At 33.2% G+C, this 17,417-nt stretch overlaps 2 protein-coding genes across 2 annotated transcripts; both read right to left on the bottom strand.

The window, feature by feature from the left end:
• Nucleotides 1-4,094: 4,094 nt before the first annotated feature.
• LOC139865738 (probable xyloglucan glycosyltransferase 12) lies at nucleotides 4,095-6,714 on the bottom strand. Its single transcript, XM_071853831.1, has 5 exons — nucleotides 6,469-6,714; nucleotides 5,867-6,175; nucleotides 5,423-5,713; nucleotides 5,168-5,281; nucleotides 4,095-4,748 (listed from the first exon to the last, which is right to left on the bottom strand). Exons 1-5 carry the CDS (start codon nucleotides 6,607-6,609, stop codon nucleotides 4,125-4,127), a joined length of 1,479 nt encoding a protein of 492 aa, XP_071709932.1. The 5' UTR covers nucleotides 6,610-6,714; the 3' UTR covers nucleotides 4,095-4,124.
• An 814-nt stretch (nucleotides 6,715-7,528) lies between these two features.
• On the bottom strand, nucleotides 7,529-9,026 carry LOC139865739 (CASP-like protein 4D1). Its single transcript, XM_071853832.1, has 3 exons — nucleotides 8,301-9,026; nucleotides 8,080-8,215; nucleotides 7,529-7,990 (listed from the first exon to the last, which is right to left on the bottom strand). The coding sequence occupies exons 1-3, from the start codon at nucleotides 8,444-8,446 to the stop codon at nucleotides 7,712-7,714; spliced, it is 561 nt and encodes a 186-aa protein (XP_071709933.1). The 5' UTR covers nucleotides 8,447-9,026; the 3' UTR covers nucleotides 7,529-7,711.
• Nucleotides 9,027-17,417: the final 8,391 nt, after the last annotated feature.

Genomic DNA, 17,417 nt, shown 5'->3' with positions numbered 1-17,417 from the left:
TGTATAAAAATCAATATATACAGTAACTTCTAAAAATTTATGCACGGTGGATGAGGTTAAATTTAAAAAATAATAATCTCTAGTAGTACATTATAATTTATTTCATGTACTTCATAATTTAGAAACTTATATGTGTAGTGTATTATTTATAAATTTTTAAAATATATGTTGATGAGATGCTCCTAAAGAGGGAGCCTGTCTGATTATATGAAACTATATTATCACCTGGATAACAGGTTTGGTATTTGTGGATGAAAGATGTTGATTTTAGATTTGTTATAGATTTTGGATAGTAACTTATCAACACGGGAACCCAAATGCAACGAATTGAATTGAATAGGATTGCTCCATAATTAGAAATATAAAAAATTTGTACCTTTTCTACTTTACTAGGACATTATACCCCACTACTTGAGTAGTAGTACTACAACTTCATAATCAGAATTTTGAACAAACATAAAAAAAAAATTGAATCGTAACTAAAAATAAGTGAAACAATACGGATTAAATAAATTGATAGTATGAAAATAAACAAACATTTGACTTCTTAATAATGCAAGAATCGAATGATGATCTACCCATTGACTTAGAAGTTGTGAAAGTCTTTTAAAATAGGCACAACTTCGAGTCCTACTGTATAAGTATTTATATCTGTTGACAAAGTGAGATGATACTCGATTTTGTCACATGAGGTTATTTTGTAATAACCCGTCCAACATCAGATTGTGAAGAGATATCTGAGTCCCTTAAACTTAAATTGGTGGCTAACTAAGATCTCCTGTTAGTAATTTTTTTTTTTTTTTTTTTTTTTTGACATCAGTTTGGGATCACCCAGGGAGACTTAACCACTCACGCGTTCATCTCCCGTACTTGCATAACCCGCCCCCAACTACTTCCATGGAAGAAACCCGGACCAATCTTGTTAGTAATTCTAGCGAGCTTTAACAAAAACCTGATAACCCCAGTTATAAACCCACTGCAACAAGCAGATAATATTAAGAACACACAAAGATAATGATTAAAATAAGTGCAAGAAACGTAAAGACCAAAGAAATTTAATGTGGTTATGTCCAATCGTCGAATCTAACGATTGGTTTAGTCCAAGTCCAAATAGAGAGAGTCTTTTTTAATGATTTTATGTAGGTGTTCTTCTGATACAATGAGATTAGGATTGCAATTTATTGGTGAAAAATGAAATCGTGTCCAAATGCATGGCTTGTGCATCTCTTGCTGCGTTTCCAAATGAAACACAGTGACTCTGAGCGATGTCGTTAAGATGCATAAAAGTTTTATACAATTTCACAACCACCACTTTAATTTAAATAAATACTCTGTAACCGTTACAAAGACATTGATGCCCATTAACGACAACCTTTAGAAATGTTGCTAGAAAAACTCAATTTAAATTCTTTATATAATTATTAATTTATCGTAAGATATATATGGAGTATAATGTTTAATTCCCAACATTATATTATTATTATATAATACAAGACTCGAACTAACAATTTCAAGGTTAGTGAGCTCCTTTGATACCACTATGCGACAAGCTTTTTTGTACACACGTTATTTATTATTACACTTGCATAATACAATGTTTTGTATTATAACTTAAGTTTGTTTATTTTTATGCTCTATACTTATTTCATGTAAAATATATCTTTAGTAGAGTAAAAATGCTAGTGCGACCATAGAGAAAATCGGTTTGTATATGGACCTGTGTATGTCAATGAGGATAGTTCTCTGGTTTGCTAGGTTCTTTGTTTTTTTGTTTTCTGCTTTGCTAGGTTCTTTGTTTTTTTGTTTTCTGCTGCTCGTCTCGCTTTAGTCTTAATTTTGGTTTAGGTTTAGTTCCCTATTTATATGTTTAGTTTTGTCAGTTAGTTAGGTTGGGATGGTAGTTGAGAGTGTCGTTTTGTTGCTTATGTTTTTGCCACTTGTTTTGTGTTTCGTTTTTGTTTCGTTTCTTTCGTTTTTTAATAAGAAATTTCTTTCTTATACTATATAAGTTCAATTTTGGAAAGAATAAAAAACCTACCGAAGATGGTCCTGGACTCCTGGGGTACTATGTTTTCCTTTTGTATCACTAATAAAGTAAAAGATATGCCTTTAAAAAAAAAAAAAAAAAAAAAAAGTAAAAGATACATACAAATTAAGGAGTAAAAGTTTGAGTTGTTTAATTTAACGTTTGCTTCAATACAAAACAAAGTTGGTACACGGTGCATAAATAAGTAGTACACAAATCTTGTGACCAAATATTTTCATGTCTATCTTTAACATTTACTCTCTCATTCTAATTAATAGTACAAGTTTATCACTGATATTCCTGACAATCCATGCTGTCATTGTATTATAGACATTTAGATCAAAGATATCATTAGTATAATTTCTTTGAATATAAACTTTCATTTATATTAACCCATTAATAACTTTTATAGTAAAACGAAGTTATATGATTATCCTTACTAATGAAATAAGCATTCCATGAATTTTAATAAGAATTGTTTATACTTTAAAGTCCAAATACTTCATGGCTTGGTAGAAGTATTTGGGCCTTTATATCAACATTTGGATTGTGTAGTATTGGGCCGGTCAAATGTGACCAATATTCCACACTATATACTCTTGGAAGATGTCATATTTCAAGCAGTAAAACATTAGACCTCCATTAAATGGAGCGTGATCGAGCTTTTTTGGGACCATCATGCCCCCATAGCGCCGCTATGGGGCGCGATGGTTTGGTTTTTTCGCCGGCGTGATGCTTGCATCACAGGAAGGTGATGGTGCGAATATCGAATGGGGCATGGCCACGTGGAGTTGTAGGTTTCCGTTTGAACAAAATTGAGCCATTGTATTTTTTATTTTTTACTTTTTTTTTAAAAACTTTATTATTTACATCTCTATATAAATACACTACACCTCCCTCATTTCTATATACTCTCATTTAATCACAACTCTTTCATTTACAAATCTAACATTTCTCAAAATCACAAAAAATATCTCAAAATCAAGATTCAAACGAGGCCGGTTCCGGTAATCTCTACAATTTCGGCTAGCCGAATTTGCCCAGTTCAAGCTCATATTCCCCGCAAAATGTTCGGGGTACTCGACCAATTGGCAATATGTCACAACAAAATCTTCTTAACGATTTCAATAATTCGAGCTTCTTTTCACAATTTCTAAATCAACATCAAATGCAACAACCATTTCAACAACAATACCACCAACCATTTAATCAACCATTTCAACAACAATACCACCAACCATTTCTTCAAGATTTGACGAGTTGTCTTCTAGGTGGGAAGAGAAAAAGGATAAAGAATTGGAGAAACGAAGCAAAGGTATTGATCGTATAGTTGAGGAAGAACGAATGAGGTCGGCACTCGAGTGTGTCACAAAATTATTTAAACTTGACGTTAACGACATCCCCGACCCAAAAGAAAGGAAAAAAGCTTTGAAGTTCAAGAAAAAAATGGCCGAGTGTTGCAAAGAATTCATTTCAAGCGACGAGGACGACGCCTAGTAGTTTTAATTTCTAGTAATTTAATAAAGTAATGGTATTTTAGGATTTCTTAAGTATTGTTTTTTATTTTAGTACTTTAATAAATTGTAATCATTTCATTTATTAATTTAAGTGTGTTTTTATTAATATAACTATTTCATATGTTTTATTTTTATAAAAAAAAATGATTTTTGTAAATAAAATTAATCAAGCAAAAAGAAAAACTAATTAAGAATGTAGGACCAATTTAACTCATCACACAAACATCACGCCCACCACTACAAACTCCATCACGCCCTCACCTCCATCACAGTTGCCAACTCAGCACTATACCCCACAAAAACCTCAAAAAAAAACCATCACCCCCATCACCACTAAATAAGGTCTTATTGCAAAACACATTTACATTTCATGGTGTAAAATGATTAGAACATTTTGGTTAAGGTTTAGGCACAGTACATGGCAGAAAAGGAATGAAATGATCATGAAGAATATTAATAGTTCATTTAAAAAAAATTCAACAAATGTAAGTACCTCAATTATATACACTATTGAAGATGATCACCTTAAACTTACTATCTACCTAAAAACATTCTACTAAAATCCTACTACTTTTACAGTTTTACTCTACCTGCTCACCAATCAAATCTAGTCCAACAAGAAAGAATGCAATTCCTTGAAACAGCAAGAAGTAAAAATGAATCCCTTGAGCCGATAACAGACTACGAACGGCCGCAGTCAATAACAAAAAAGCTAACATCAACTCCTTTGTATAAACTTTATTATGTTTCTTCTTCCTATAAGCTTTCATTTCTTCATCTTTCAACTGTTGTTGAAACTCCTCCAAATCAGGTTCCGAGTTATACTTTGGTTTCGGGCCTTTTTCATTTAATGAAATTAGATCGCCTTCTGATGACCGACCGGATTTCTTGGTGACAACCCATTCGTACGCACTTCCAAGTTGAAAAAGTCCCGAGATCATGGCATTAAATTTAGTAACGGACATTGTGTTTTCAAAGAGAAGGTATGGGACGATAAATGGAAACGATTTAGGAGCCGGGAGAATGTTGAGAAACGACATGGTAACGGGGATGTAACAAATGATTAGTAACGGAAGGGTGGCTTCGGGTATGAACATCGTCATTGAGAGTACAATGCAGAAAAGGGTAAAAGAGTAAAATGGTAGGATGAGTTTTCGTAGTAGAAAAAAGAGAAATATTAGATTTCCTTTCTTCCAAATGCTAATCTGCGTAAGCAACGAATTCATATCAGTTGTCGTTTTTTATAAAGGTGGTAACTTTAATCCACTTAAAGGATACACATGTCAATTGGGTTATGCTTTGCTTGAAACATGTCACACTGGTACATTTTTGAACGGTTCAACTCTGAATAATTGAACGGTTTAATATCATCTGTTATTCGGATTTCACAAAACGCATGAATGGTTGAGCATTCAGTGTTGCTGAACCATTCAATTAAGAGACGATCAAATGCAGCCTTAGTATGAAAACGGGTTGAGTAGGTCAAATGGGTCAAAAGTTGCCCAGCATTAAATTTTCATCTTAAAGGTTATATTTGAGAATGTAACTATCAGGGATCTTTTTCGATTATTTCATGTACTTGCAACAAAAGGGCATGTGCGAACGACAAAAAGTGAATACGTACCTTTGATTTGATAATATCAGGCAAGCAAAGTCTAAACAACTGCATAGGTCCCGAATGCCATCTATGTTGTTGTTTCCTGTAGGCTTCGTACGATTCAGGCAACTCACATTGGCACTGAAAGTTTGACAAAAAGGCGTAAATTAACATCAAATAACCTATTCTTATGACATCATACAAGCACTAGTTCATGCCCATTGATGACTACTTGTTAATGGAAGAAAAACTATTGACTTAAAAAGTCAAACCTGCATATACCTCTACATCATTAAGAAAGATCATTTTCCAACCATGCAGATGAGCTCTAACTGCAATGTCCATATCTTCAACTGTGGTCCTTTCTAACCACCCACCAGAATCTTCCAACGCTTTAATCCTCCATACGCCAGCTGTCCCATTGAACCCGAAAAAGTTCAAGAAAATCCCATTCACTTGTTGTTCAACTTCAAAATGGAACGCTAAGTTGATGTATTGTAACCTTGTTAACAAATTCTCATCCTTGTTCACAAACGACCAACGTGCTTGTACCAATCCCAATTCCTCATTATCCTACAAATTTAAATCAAAATTTCTGTTACCTAAATGACACATTACCCATTATAATGGATTATGAAGTAATTAAATCTTAATCGATAATCATGAAATATACTATTTGCAAATTGCAACGGAGATTCATTAATAAGTCAAAACATGATGTAGTACCTTAAAATGAGAGACGGTTTTTTTAAGAAAGTCAGAGGAGGGCTGAAAGTCGGCATCGAAAATGGCAACAAATTCGTAATCTTTAACATAACTACAGCTCATAGCAGATTTCAGATTACCAGCTTTATATCCATCTCTAATCACTCTGTGTCTGTATACAATATTAACACCATCTTGTTTCCATTTATGAACCTCCTCTTTGATCAGCCATTGGGTTGTTGGGTCATCTGAATCATCCAAAACTTGTATTAAAATCTTGGATTTTGGCCAATTTAAATTGCACACAGCCTCAATTGATTGCTGATAAACCTGAATATGAGCAGATATAAATAAATTACCAAGTGTGCATACAAATTTTCAGAGAATTAATGTTCAAAACGAACTACACAAGTTCCAATTCTTTTAGTAATTAGATAATGGGCAACTCAAATTCCAGAAGAAAAAAAAATTGCCCAACAAAAAAGATTTAAACTTGAACAAGAAAAACATCAGATTGACCGATATATAGCTCAAAACTTCAAGAACATTCAAAAGAAACTTCAAAGATTCAATCTTTTTCCATAAATAAGCAAATGGGTACCTCAAATATAAACAAAGATTACCTCTTTTTCATTACACATTGGAATCTGAACAAGAACCATAGGAAAAAACCCATCACCTGCACCATCTTCAACATCAATTAGCCTTTGTTTTGTAACCGGTTTAATCTTCATTACTCGAATCCAAAAACACCCCAAACACATCACAAACCTATCCAAACTCTGAATCAAAAACAAACAAACACACACATTCGCCAAAACTTGTAAAGGTGGTGCAACATACTCGACCCGTATCACAACCCAATTTGAATAAACCCAATCGAAAAAACCTTTAAACTCAACTTTATTTGTCAATGTATACAAATATTGTAAATGCAAATCATGTGTCCTAAACTGCCATCCTTTAAAATAAGCAGCAATCTCAAATACCAACAACAAAACAGATAACCAAAGACAAGCCTTTATGCATGTAACGGTTGACCGAGTAGTCAACCTTTCTGGCTCTGTGTCCACATGGCCTGAGGTTACACGGCGGCGAATGGCGTAGGTGAGAGAAAAGGTTGTGGACGCAATGGAGGTAATGCAGCCGGCGGCCCGGTGTGCTTTTAGGAGTAAAACCCATGTTAGTTGTTTGGCATTTTTGTTATGGGCATGATGATTGATGTTGGATGATACGGTGTCGTTTAGGTAACGTGGGTTGGATCCAAGATTGAGTTCCACCAATGACCATTTGGCTTTCCTGTGTTGGTGGTGGTGGTCCATTTTTACCATCACCGGAGTTGTAACTTGGTGGGTCTTCTTTACCCACAAAGGTATTTGCGCCATTTTTTTTTTTTTTTCCTCCAAGAATCTATTTTTTTACAGGGCTTTATTGGAAGAATGAAGGATGTGAAAGATTCATGGCTGCATATTAGGTTTTGATAGTTATACTAATGAGGTTATATTTTTGTTTTGTTTATGTTTCTTGATTCTTGATTCATTTACAACCAGCGTTGTTACATTGCTTGTTGTAAATAAGATATTTAAATTTGATTCAGATAGAAAATATCATGGTAAATTGTATTTGGAAAGAAAAAAACAGAAGAGAATTCTTTATTTAAAAAAAAAAAAAAAGGATCCTGCAAAAGATAACATGTGTTTTAAACATAATACGTTGAAGGCAACCTCATCTTAAAAGAGTAATTCCATCACATAAATTGTTCTTTAATTGATTATCAATCAAATACATAAATCATCAAATTGTTTTAACTACCATTACTAATGAAAATAGACATATAATAAGATGGAGCTATGCACGTAAATTAATTTAACCAAAGAAGCTTTTGGTTCCAGATGATCTATTGAGAGATGAAAGAATAGAGATGATCACCATGCAAACACAACCAAGAGTAAGAAGAATTGTTGTAATGATACCGCGATGAAAATACTTATCTACCCGCGAATGGAATTGATCGATATCGAACCCAAGGTCTATTGTTGCACGTATGAAATCTAAAAGAGTAACCACTTCATCTGTGTATTCTTTTAACTCCATTGATGCAGCAAAGCCTGCACCAACACCAGTTGCTAATATGTAGCTGACCAACTGCAAAATTATCCAGTGCATCATGGTGCGTGTTAATTATAGTGATCCTAATTAAGTTTGATACTATGTTCTCAAATTAGTCAACTTACCTTATCGGCATAGAAGTCAAATTCAGGAAGACACGAATGGCGAATCAACCTCTTCTCTTTATACGCGTAGTATACCGCGAAAGGGATCTGAAATAACGTGTAGACAACGCCTATGACAGCCGTTGCAAAAACATACCTAACAATAAAAACAAAAACTTGTATCAAATGCATATATGTTTCTTGGCTGAAAAAACTAAAAGTTCGTTCCAAATGATACGAACCTGTAAGTCTTGATATCTTTCCATGTGTACTTATCACCACCGAGTTTGTAAGAATTGCATAACAAGCAAACCGCAGAAGCAACTAAAAACAAAAGAGTAAGGATCCTTAACACAAGAGCGCTGTATGCAATAGTTTTGATCGTCATCTTTACTTCTTTTATTCTGTTAACTTGTTTTTATGGTTCTTGATCTAATCTTTTTATATGGCCATTTTGTAATAAGTACAAACAGGTAAACACCAAATGTGTGGATGTTATCAAGGTGATATTTTTGTCTCAGTTAGGAACCAAATCGCCACATTGTTATAAGTTAAGCAAGAAGCTGCCGGCTTCTCACTTTCATTGTTTCCGCAATTTTTAATTGCTTTTAACTCGTTCCTATCGTAATCGTATTAAAATTGTTGCCTTTTTGTTCTTCACTTGTTCTCATGGGTTCAATGTTGATTATAGCTCATTTAATGGTATACTTGCATACTATTTTGCTTGTTTTATGTGGATTGTCAAGTTAAATGTCGTTTAATTCGATTTAAGGAAGTATTTTATGTATATCGTTTCATAATTTTAATAACTACATCAATGTCCTTGTAAAAATTAGAATTACTTTAACATCATTTTCAACCTATGAAATTATACACTGATATACAAGCCTTAAAAGTTTCTAACTTATGATACCTAGATTATAACTCGCAAAATAAAACATTAAATAAGTACTCCATTTATTATTAATATTATTAAAACTGAAAAAATGGAAACTGAATACGAACCCTGCAATCAAATGAAGTAAACGAAGGGCTCATTTAACTCGCCTCAAAAGTGAATATGTTATAAGATTGCCGGTGCCGGTTGCTTTCTGCCGAGCACGACCCCAAACATATCGGCGTGATTCAAGAAGAACGTATTAGAAGCCTTATTTGTGATCTAACCAATTTCACCCCCAGTAGAGTAGATGTTACTTTAGCATTGTGGTGGAGCTGTGATTCTGAGTTTGATTATTATGTTAGAGAATTAAGAATAAAGAATTTACGGTAAAAGGGCGTATTTGTTTATTTTAATTGATTGAAAAGGGTAACAAAGTAACTGGTTTTTGTTTTTTGTTTTTGTTTTTTTTTTTTTTTAAAGCAGTATATGGTATTTATATAACTCAAAATGGTTCATACAACATTACATACCCCATTGAGAATTAAAAGGGGCCAAAAACACGAAATCGCAACATAATTACAATACTCACGTGCTATTTAACGAGACGTTAAGCAACAGTTTTAAATAACTACGGATTGGGGATTATGAACACAAGAATGCCAATCGATAGTCTTCTCTTTGCACATTTTCGCAATCCATTCATACGTCTTTGTTTGTATTTCGCACAATGCCGTGGGAGTAGTCCAACACTTTTTATTGAAGACCATTTGGTTCCTATTGCTCCAAATGAGATAACCACTTGACCATATTACCGCTTGCCAAATTTTACCTCCAATATCCGTCATCGCAACACTTGAATTACCAAGAAATATCTCGTTGACACTTAGTGAAGATGAAACATTCAAACCCCACCACTCGAAGACTTTAGACCATACCTCGAAAGCATATTTGCAAAAGATAAGAGAATGATCTACCGTCTCCAAGTCGTCGTCGTCGCAAAATGGGCATCTAACGGAGTGGAGATCAATACCACGCTTTTCTAACAAAGTAACTGTATTTTATTTTGAATTTTGCTAACGAGTCATTAACCCCTCAACTTGTCTTTATTTACCTCTTAATTAATTGAATAGTAGCATTGTATGCCGAACAATTAAACATTTTGCGACTTGTTTTTAACCTTTGAATGAGTTATGATGCTGAACTATTCAGAATTGAAACACTCTCTTAATCATTAAGTAGTTAAGTTTATGTACTCCGTAATATTCAGCTCAAATAATAATATCCGGAACATTAACAAGTATACTGAATTATTATTTTTTGTTATAACATGTTAATAAGGTAATTTTACATAATTCATATCATTTATTCAAAATGATTATCAAACAACTTTTTCATTCAGAGCCAAGCTTATTCATAGACGTTAAATCATTCAGATTATAAACCATTCAACGCTAAATTATTCAGTTTAAAAAATACAACCTTAATGTGTACAATTTAATAACGGTCATTTTGAAAGTGACAAGTAATTGTTGTGTGCAATACAATAAAGCGTGTTAAGGGCTACCGTTAACAAAATCTTTTTATTTTTGATACGTGAGAAGACAATTTTATCTCTACTCTCGAGTTTTGAATGGAGAGAAACGAAGTAAAGTAAAGAGAAAAAGGAAGAAAGGAAGAGATTCAAAACTATCCAATTTGAAAGTGATTGTGAGAGAAATTTAGGCATAAATATTCTTTCACTCTCTTTCAGTTTCTCTCCTTAGAAATACTCAGGAACACCAAATATCTTTTATATTTTTTCAGTTATTTTTCTTTCTTTCTTGAAAAAACTCTAAAACTTAGCGTTAGACTTGAGGAGTAGCGTATTTCAAAAGAGGAAGACGAGGTGAGAAGCCATAGCATATTATATGCATTTTGCTTCTCAGTTTCTGCATCATAATCCACTTGATATGGAAATTGTGGCGGTTGTTCCATGTTAGGACTCAATTTATCATCGTAAATGTATCGATTTGTAGCTTGCCCAGTGATACCACTGGCATGACATTTTCAAACCTGTATAGTTTCACAACTAGCTTGAATTTTCAAAAATCAAAAACTTTTCATGAAGGTCCTTATTTACCCGGGGATCAAATCTTTTTGACTTCACCGCCTATCGTCTTCATTTCTTCGTCACTCATAAATATCCCGAAATCCGTCCTCATGATGACTCAAACACTTTCACCGACATCGATAGGTTCTTCATTGCCATCCTCCTCCAGTGTATCACATCTCTCCTTCAAAGATATTGTAAATGTTCTTTATCAACGTACATTGATTCGAAGCTTAGCACAGAGTCTCGATGTTATAACAGCTGTTGCTCTTTCCGTGCTTCACAAAGTTAGCGAATGTTATCATATAATTTCACGTAGCTCAGTGTTACGTCCTCAATGAGATGATTATGACAATTCTGAGTCACGAGGGAGAGAAGAAAGCTATATGGGGTACTTAATCGAATTATTTGTCAGGGGAGAATATTGGTACATCAAAAGTTAAGGAAGATATTGGTACACCTAACACATCTGGAGGAGATGGTCAAGGAGTTAGTCAATAACACATCTGGAGGAGATGATCACGAAGTTAGTCAATATGATGAAGATTTGGATCTTTTGTAATTTGCACTATCTTATATCAACAAGTGTGGCATGATGAAGTGTGATCCAACATTCATCATGAGGGGGAGAACACGTTTATATGTTGATACCCACTTTCATTTCACCAGCAAATTCAAGGAATCCAAGATTTTAAATCAAAGACACGCAAGCATCAGTGGGCCACAAAATCAAAATGATTATTGTGCCGGTACTGGTTTTGATTCATATGTGACGAAATCTGCAACAACTCATCACAAAGAGCTTCCGCAACGCAACTTCAAAAGTAGATTTAACAAAACATATACAAGAATCATTTGTTGAAACTTCAAGAGCAACAAAATCAGAAGATTATCATTCAGAAGACTACTCTGATAATGTCAAGACAAGTTTGAAGAAATCTCGTCAAAATCTGAAGATAATCATGTGTTTCAAAAGAGAGAGACTTCTCGAAGAATTTCAAAGCTATTTAAGTCAACAACTCGTTCATCAATAATCTTCTCTAGGATTCAAAGTCATTATGAAGACGAACAAATACAACTCAAAGAGTTCATCGTCTTCAAGATAAAGATCAAAAAGGGGAGATTGTTATCATAGGAAGAGTTTATTCGACCAAGCCAATTATCGAGAAACATACAAGCACAAATCAATACATAGGGGGAGATTGTTATGACTCAGTTTATCATCGTAAAATGTATCGATTTGTAGCTAGGACTTAATTGTAAAGGGAGTGGGTATTGTGTCTATAAATACCCACACACCCTCATTGTTAGGGATTGATGCTCCTAACTATGTTCAAGAGAGCAAGTGAAAGTTAGTGTATTTTGATAATAGTAAGTTAGTTACAATTTCTCTCTCTAACCTCACAAGCTTTCTCTCTCTAGTTCTAAGCATCATTCGTCCATCAAACAACAAATCGAAGCTATAATTCAGGTAATTACATTCCATGTGGTTGGTCGCTTCACACACTCCTTCCAGTGCAATTTTTTCTCTACTTGGTAGGATTTTAAGTTCGGTTTTTAATATTCCGATGGCCGATTTCCTAAAGGGTTGTTAAGCTGTGTTTTTTGGTGGTTTATTACTGATGGTTTCTACTTTAGTTTGGTAGCTTATTGTATTTCGAGGTGTTGAGTCGATAGTGGTCATAGATTTTGATATTCCGTTCAGTAACTCACTTTAAACACTATTCAATTTGGATGTGTCGTGGGAACTTTGTTTTGTTTCTTCAACACGCACTATGAATTGCATTAAACAAGCGTCTTGACTAGGACTGAATAAACACGCTCGAAAAGGGAATGGATCTTGAACTCCAAAAAGACCAACTTGAAACATTACCCTAGACTACAAACTTCTGCTAGACCACCTTGCACCTCAACCAATTTCTAAACTTACTAGGAAACCACCTTAATTGCACCTTAATGTTGCTTTTAACAATATCGTTTAAAGTTTAACTTATCACTTTGTATTTTAAATTTCAGAATTTGCTACTAAATCACCAGTCTAGCTAATAGCCTAAAACATGTACACTCTTGAGTATGATATTATCAGGCCCATTATGGCATGTCTTTCTCACAAATTAAGACCAATAACACTGGGCCGGGATTTGGTTCAGGACCCGGTTTTATATTACATACAATCTAATCTATCTAATTCTAATTCTACTTTCTAATCTTCTAATTAACAATCTATATTATATATAATAACAAAGTCAACTTTTGCTAATCATCATTCAAAAATTTAAAATGGAGAAAAAATGACCATTAGATTAAAAAACATCTTTACATAATAGCCATTAGATTAATTGATCACTCAACAATTTTCTCTCTCCTCATTTTCAATTGTTGAGTGACAATACTGCCCCCTACCCCTCACCAAAGCATACCCGTAACAATTGAAATTAGGAAAACAGGATGCACAAAACATCATTCATTCTTCAATCGAAACGTATCTAAAAAATTAGCATGCTACACTTGAAATTTACAGTAAATCGTATTCAAAACACAAAGATCAATCATCGAAATTTGGAGTTCCAAATTTTGTATGTGTTGATTATTCGATCCTCTTACGATCCATGAAAAACAAGATGTACCAGAAACCATGAGGAAGCGTGACAATATCAAATTAGGGTTCTTCGATTTGTTTAACGTAATTCGTACAACAATTCGATCTACCTAGATGTTGAAGACGGCATGAAACATCGATGATGAATACCTAGGTGAGAGTATCGTTTATTAATCTTTTATTTATTTATCTTATATTTATTGAATTTAAGTTCTCAAAATCGAATAACTATTACTAATTGGCTATCAATTTAACGTCTTCATACGTTTTTCATTTCTATGGATTAGTTAACCACCAAAACCTGTAGTTACTCTTCTGAATTTGCAATCTCGAATAATGTTAGGGTTTTTGATGTTATACGAGGTGTATATGAAATAGCTTTATTTTTACAACTAAATACTATTAAATATGCTACAATTTTACACAAGTTATTTATTTATTTATCGAGTGGATATACTTAAACCTTGCTACAACACTTATAGGTAGTGTACCTAATCGTACAGTAGTGTAGTTTTTAGTAAGTCCGGTTCGTCCACAGGGAATCTTTTAAACAAAGCTTAACGCTATATTAGTTTTAATTTATAAAAATACAAATATATATAAGTAATATTATTATTATAAAAAGGGGGTTTTTTTACCGTTTAATGACCGGTTTGTCGATTTTAAAACTTAGTCGCAGTTAAAACCTAATGTAAAATATTAAAAATAAATATAACTTAATTTAAAGCGTAAAGTAAATAACGATAATGAAATTGCGATAAATAAAAGTGCGATAAAATAAAATTGCGATAATTAAAAAGTACGATAATTAAAAGTGCAATTAAATACAATAACAATAAATAAAAAGTACGATAATTAGAAGTGCAATTAAATATAAAATAAAGGAAATTAAATATGAAATAAAAGAATTATGCTTATTTAAACTTCCGTAATCATGATGTTTGACGTGTTGATTTTAGTTTTATGCACATGGGTTAACTGTCCTTTGTCCTGGATTATTTAATATGTCCGTCTGGTTTTTGTCCATAACAGTCCATCAGTCATAAATATAAAGTGCGAGTGTCCTCGTCAAATTATCCTTATACCCGAAGTTAAATATTCCAACTAATTGGGGACTTAAACTATAACAAGATTTTAATACTTTGTTTAATAATTACAGCAAGTTATCGACTGCGTGTAACCCAAGGTTTTAATACTTTGTTATCAATTATGCCAAGTGTCCTTGTACATAATTTCACCCCTGTTTTAATAATTCTAGTGACTATTAATCCATTCCCGTGTCCGGTTAAATGAACGATTATTCGTACATATAAATACCCCGCCCATCGTGTCCGATCGAGTGTATATGGTTATTTATAGGGACGTCCAATTGTAAATCTTTATATTAAAATTAACAAACTATCATTTAGTTAAACAAATATAAAGCCCATTAATAGCCCATAGTCTAATTTCCACGAGTGTCGTTCTTTTGTCCAAACCCCAATAATGGTACAAAACCCAATTACCCAAATTTAAATATTTAGCCCAACATCATGATTACTTCAGCTTAAATAAGCATAATAATAACTTAGCTACGAGACATTAAATTAAAAAGGTTGAACATAACTTACAATGATTAAAAATAGCGTAGCGTTACACGGACAGAATTTCGACTTACACCCTTACAATATTCGCTAACATACCCTTATTATTGGAAATTAAAATTAAAATTAAAATTAAAATATATATATATATATATATATATATATATATATATATATATATATATATATATATATATATATATATATATATATATATATATATATATATATATATATATATATATATATATATATATATATTTACGTATATAGAGAGATAGATAGAATTAGGATATATAAAACGTTCAGAATGCGCGAGCTTTTATAGGCATTTTTGTCCAGGACAGCTCCGCGAGTCGCGGTATTTTTGTTCTTCACACTCCGCAAGTCGCGGAGTTTGACTTTACAGCTCACTCCAATTTGGATCTTAGTCTGCCGACGGTTTTAATATATAAATATAATATATATATATATATATATATAATTTATATAATTAATGATATATTATATTATATTTATATACATAGTTAACTTGTAATTTTTAGTCCGTTGCGTCGAGCGTTGAGAGTTGACTCTGGTCCCGGTTCCGGATTTTCGAACGTCCTTGCGTACTATTTTATATCGTGTACTTTGCGTTTTAAATCTTGTACTTTTGTAATTTTGAGACGTTTCTCATCAATAATTGGAACCTCTTTGATTGTATTTTGTACTTTTGAGCTTTTTGGTCGTTTGCGTCTTCAATTCGTCGAATCTGTCTTTTGTCTTCACCTTTTATTATTTAAACGAATATCACTTGTAAATAGAACAATTGCAACTAAAAGCTTGTCTTTCTTGAGGAATAATGCTATGAAATATATGTTCGTTTTTAGCATTATCAAATATTCCCACACTTGAGTGTTGCTTGTCCTCAAGCAATATAGTCTTGAAATACTAGAATCACTTCTTTATTCTTCACACTTTGTACATCAGTGATTTCTTTACGGCAGTATAAATAATGGTAGTAACGATGTGGTTTATAGTCCCACATGACTATAAAATTTAGATCCTTTAAGGAAATTGGATCTTTATGAAAACATTTGATCTTTTGAAAATTCATTCTAGCTTTTACCCTAGTTAAGTTTTCCGGAATAACCCTTCACCGGTGTTTGCAAAATATTTTTGTGGGTTTGGTGGGTTTCAGATTTGAAAATTTTAGCTCAAAACTTGTGGTTTTGTGTCACCCACTTGCTAACCTTGTATTAGGAAAGTAACACGTCCAGTATACTTGCTCCGTATATTACCTTTCGATAAACTACCGTCCGGTTGTAAAGGAAAGCGTTGAACAAGCAACTATTAAGGCAATGTCCCCTGACATGCTTTTAATTATGGTCTATAACGTGTCGGACGCAATTACTATCCTTTGTAGGAGCAATAGTAAAGCTCACCCTTATAATTTTTTGGTCTGGCACAAGGTCCTGTCTTTGACCATACTATGCAACTACCGTTCTTACGGTTGACACCCGATTTGGTTCAGGTGACCTAATGAATTCCAGGTGAATTCCAAGGATTTTACGTTCAATGGTAATGAACGCATTGAAAATGGGTTTTCAGAAAACAAATCGGTTTGTAATTTTGATCAAAATATTTTCTCGTTCAAGCTCGAGTTTAGATATCATTGAATTCCTTGAGTTTGTAATTCTCAATCTTTAAGGTCAATCTCTAGGATTGAGTAATATCAGTCTTAAAAGCTGATTTTTGATCTTTAAGGAGATTATCCTTTCTGGAGATCTGATTCATTAGTCTTATCCAGCTAATTTGCACGGCGTCCTCCCCATTTTACGAGACAGATCCTCTCATGGTTAGGATAAGTCTGACCACTTGGCGACCCTGTTTGATGCTGAGGTCCGTGGATTTCCTGCGGATTTTAGAGATGACTTTTCTAGGTTTTTCGTCAACCTACAGCTGGTCTGGATGACAACTTCTTGACCTAAATCAAGAAGCGCGTTTCTTTTTCGGAAAACTTTACCTTTTAATGATGGAATTAATTCATCGTGTAGATCCATCTTTTTTACAGTAAATCGGGTAAAACTGTTTAGTTTAGTCCAAAGCAAAAGTATTTTCAGTTATTTGTTACATAAATATGTGACATATGTTTAAAATAACTTGGTAAATTTTTCCACACTTGGCTTTTATTTTCCTTTTTATTGTCCTCTATTCCATTTTAAATGA

The sequence above is a fragment of the Rutidosis leptorrhynchoides genome, chromosome 9 (genome assembly GCF_046630445.1).
Source record: "Rutidosis leptorrhynchoides isolate AG116_Rl617_1_P2 chromosome 9, CSIRO_AGI_Rlap_v1, whole genome shotgun sequence".
Taxonomy (NCBI): domain Eukaryota; kingdom Viridiplantae; phylum Streptophyta; class Magnoliopsida; order Asterales; family Asteraceae; genus Rutidosis; species Rutidosis leptorrhynchoides.
This window is presented reverse-complemented; position numbering and strand designations above follow the sequence as displayed.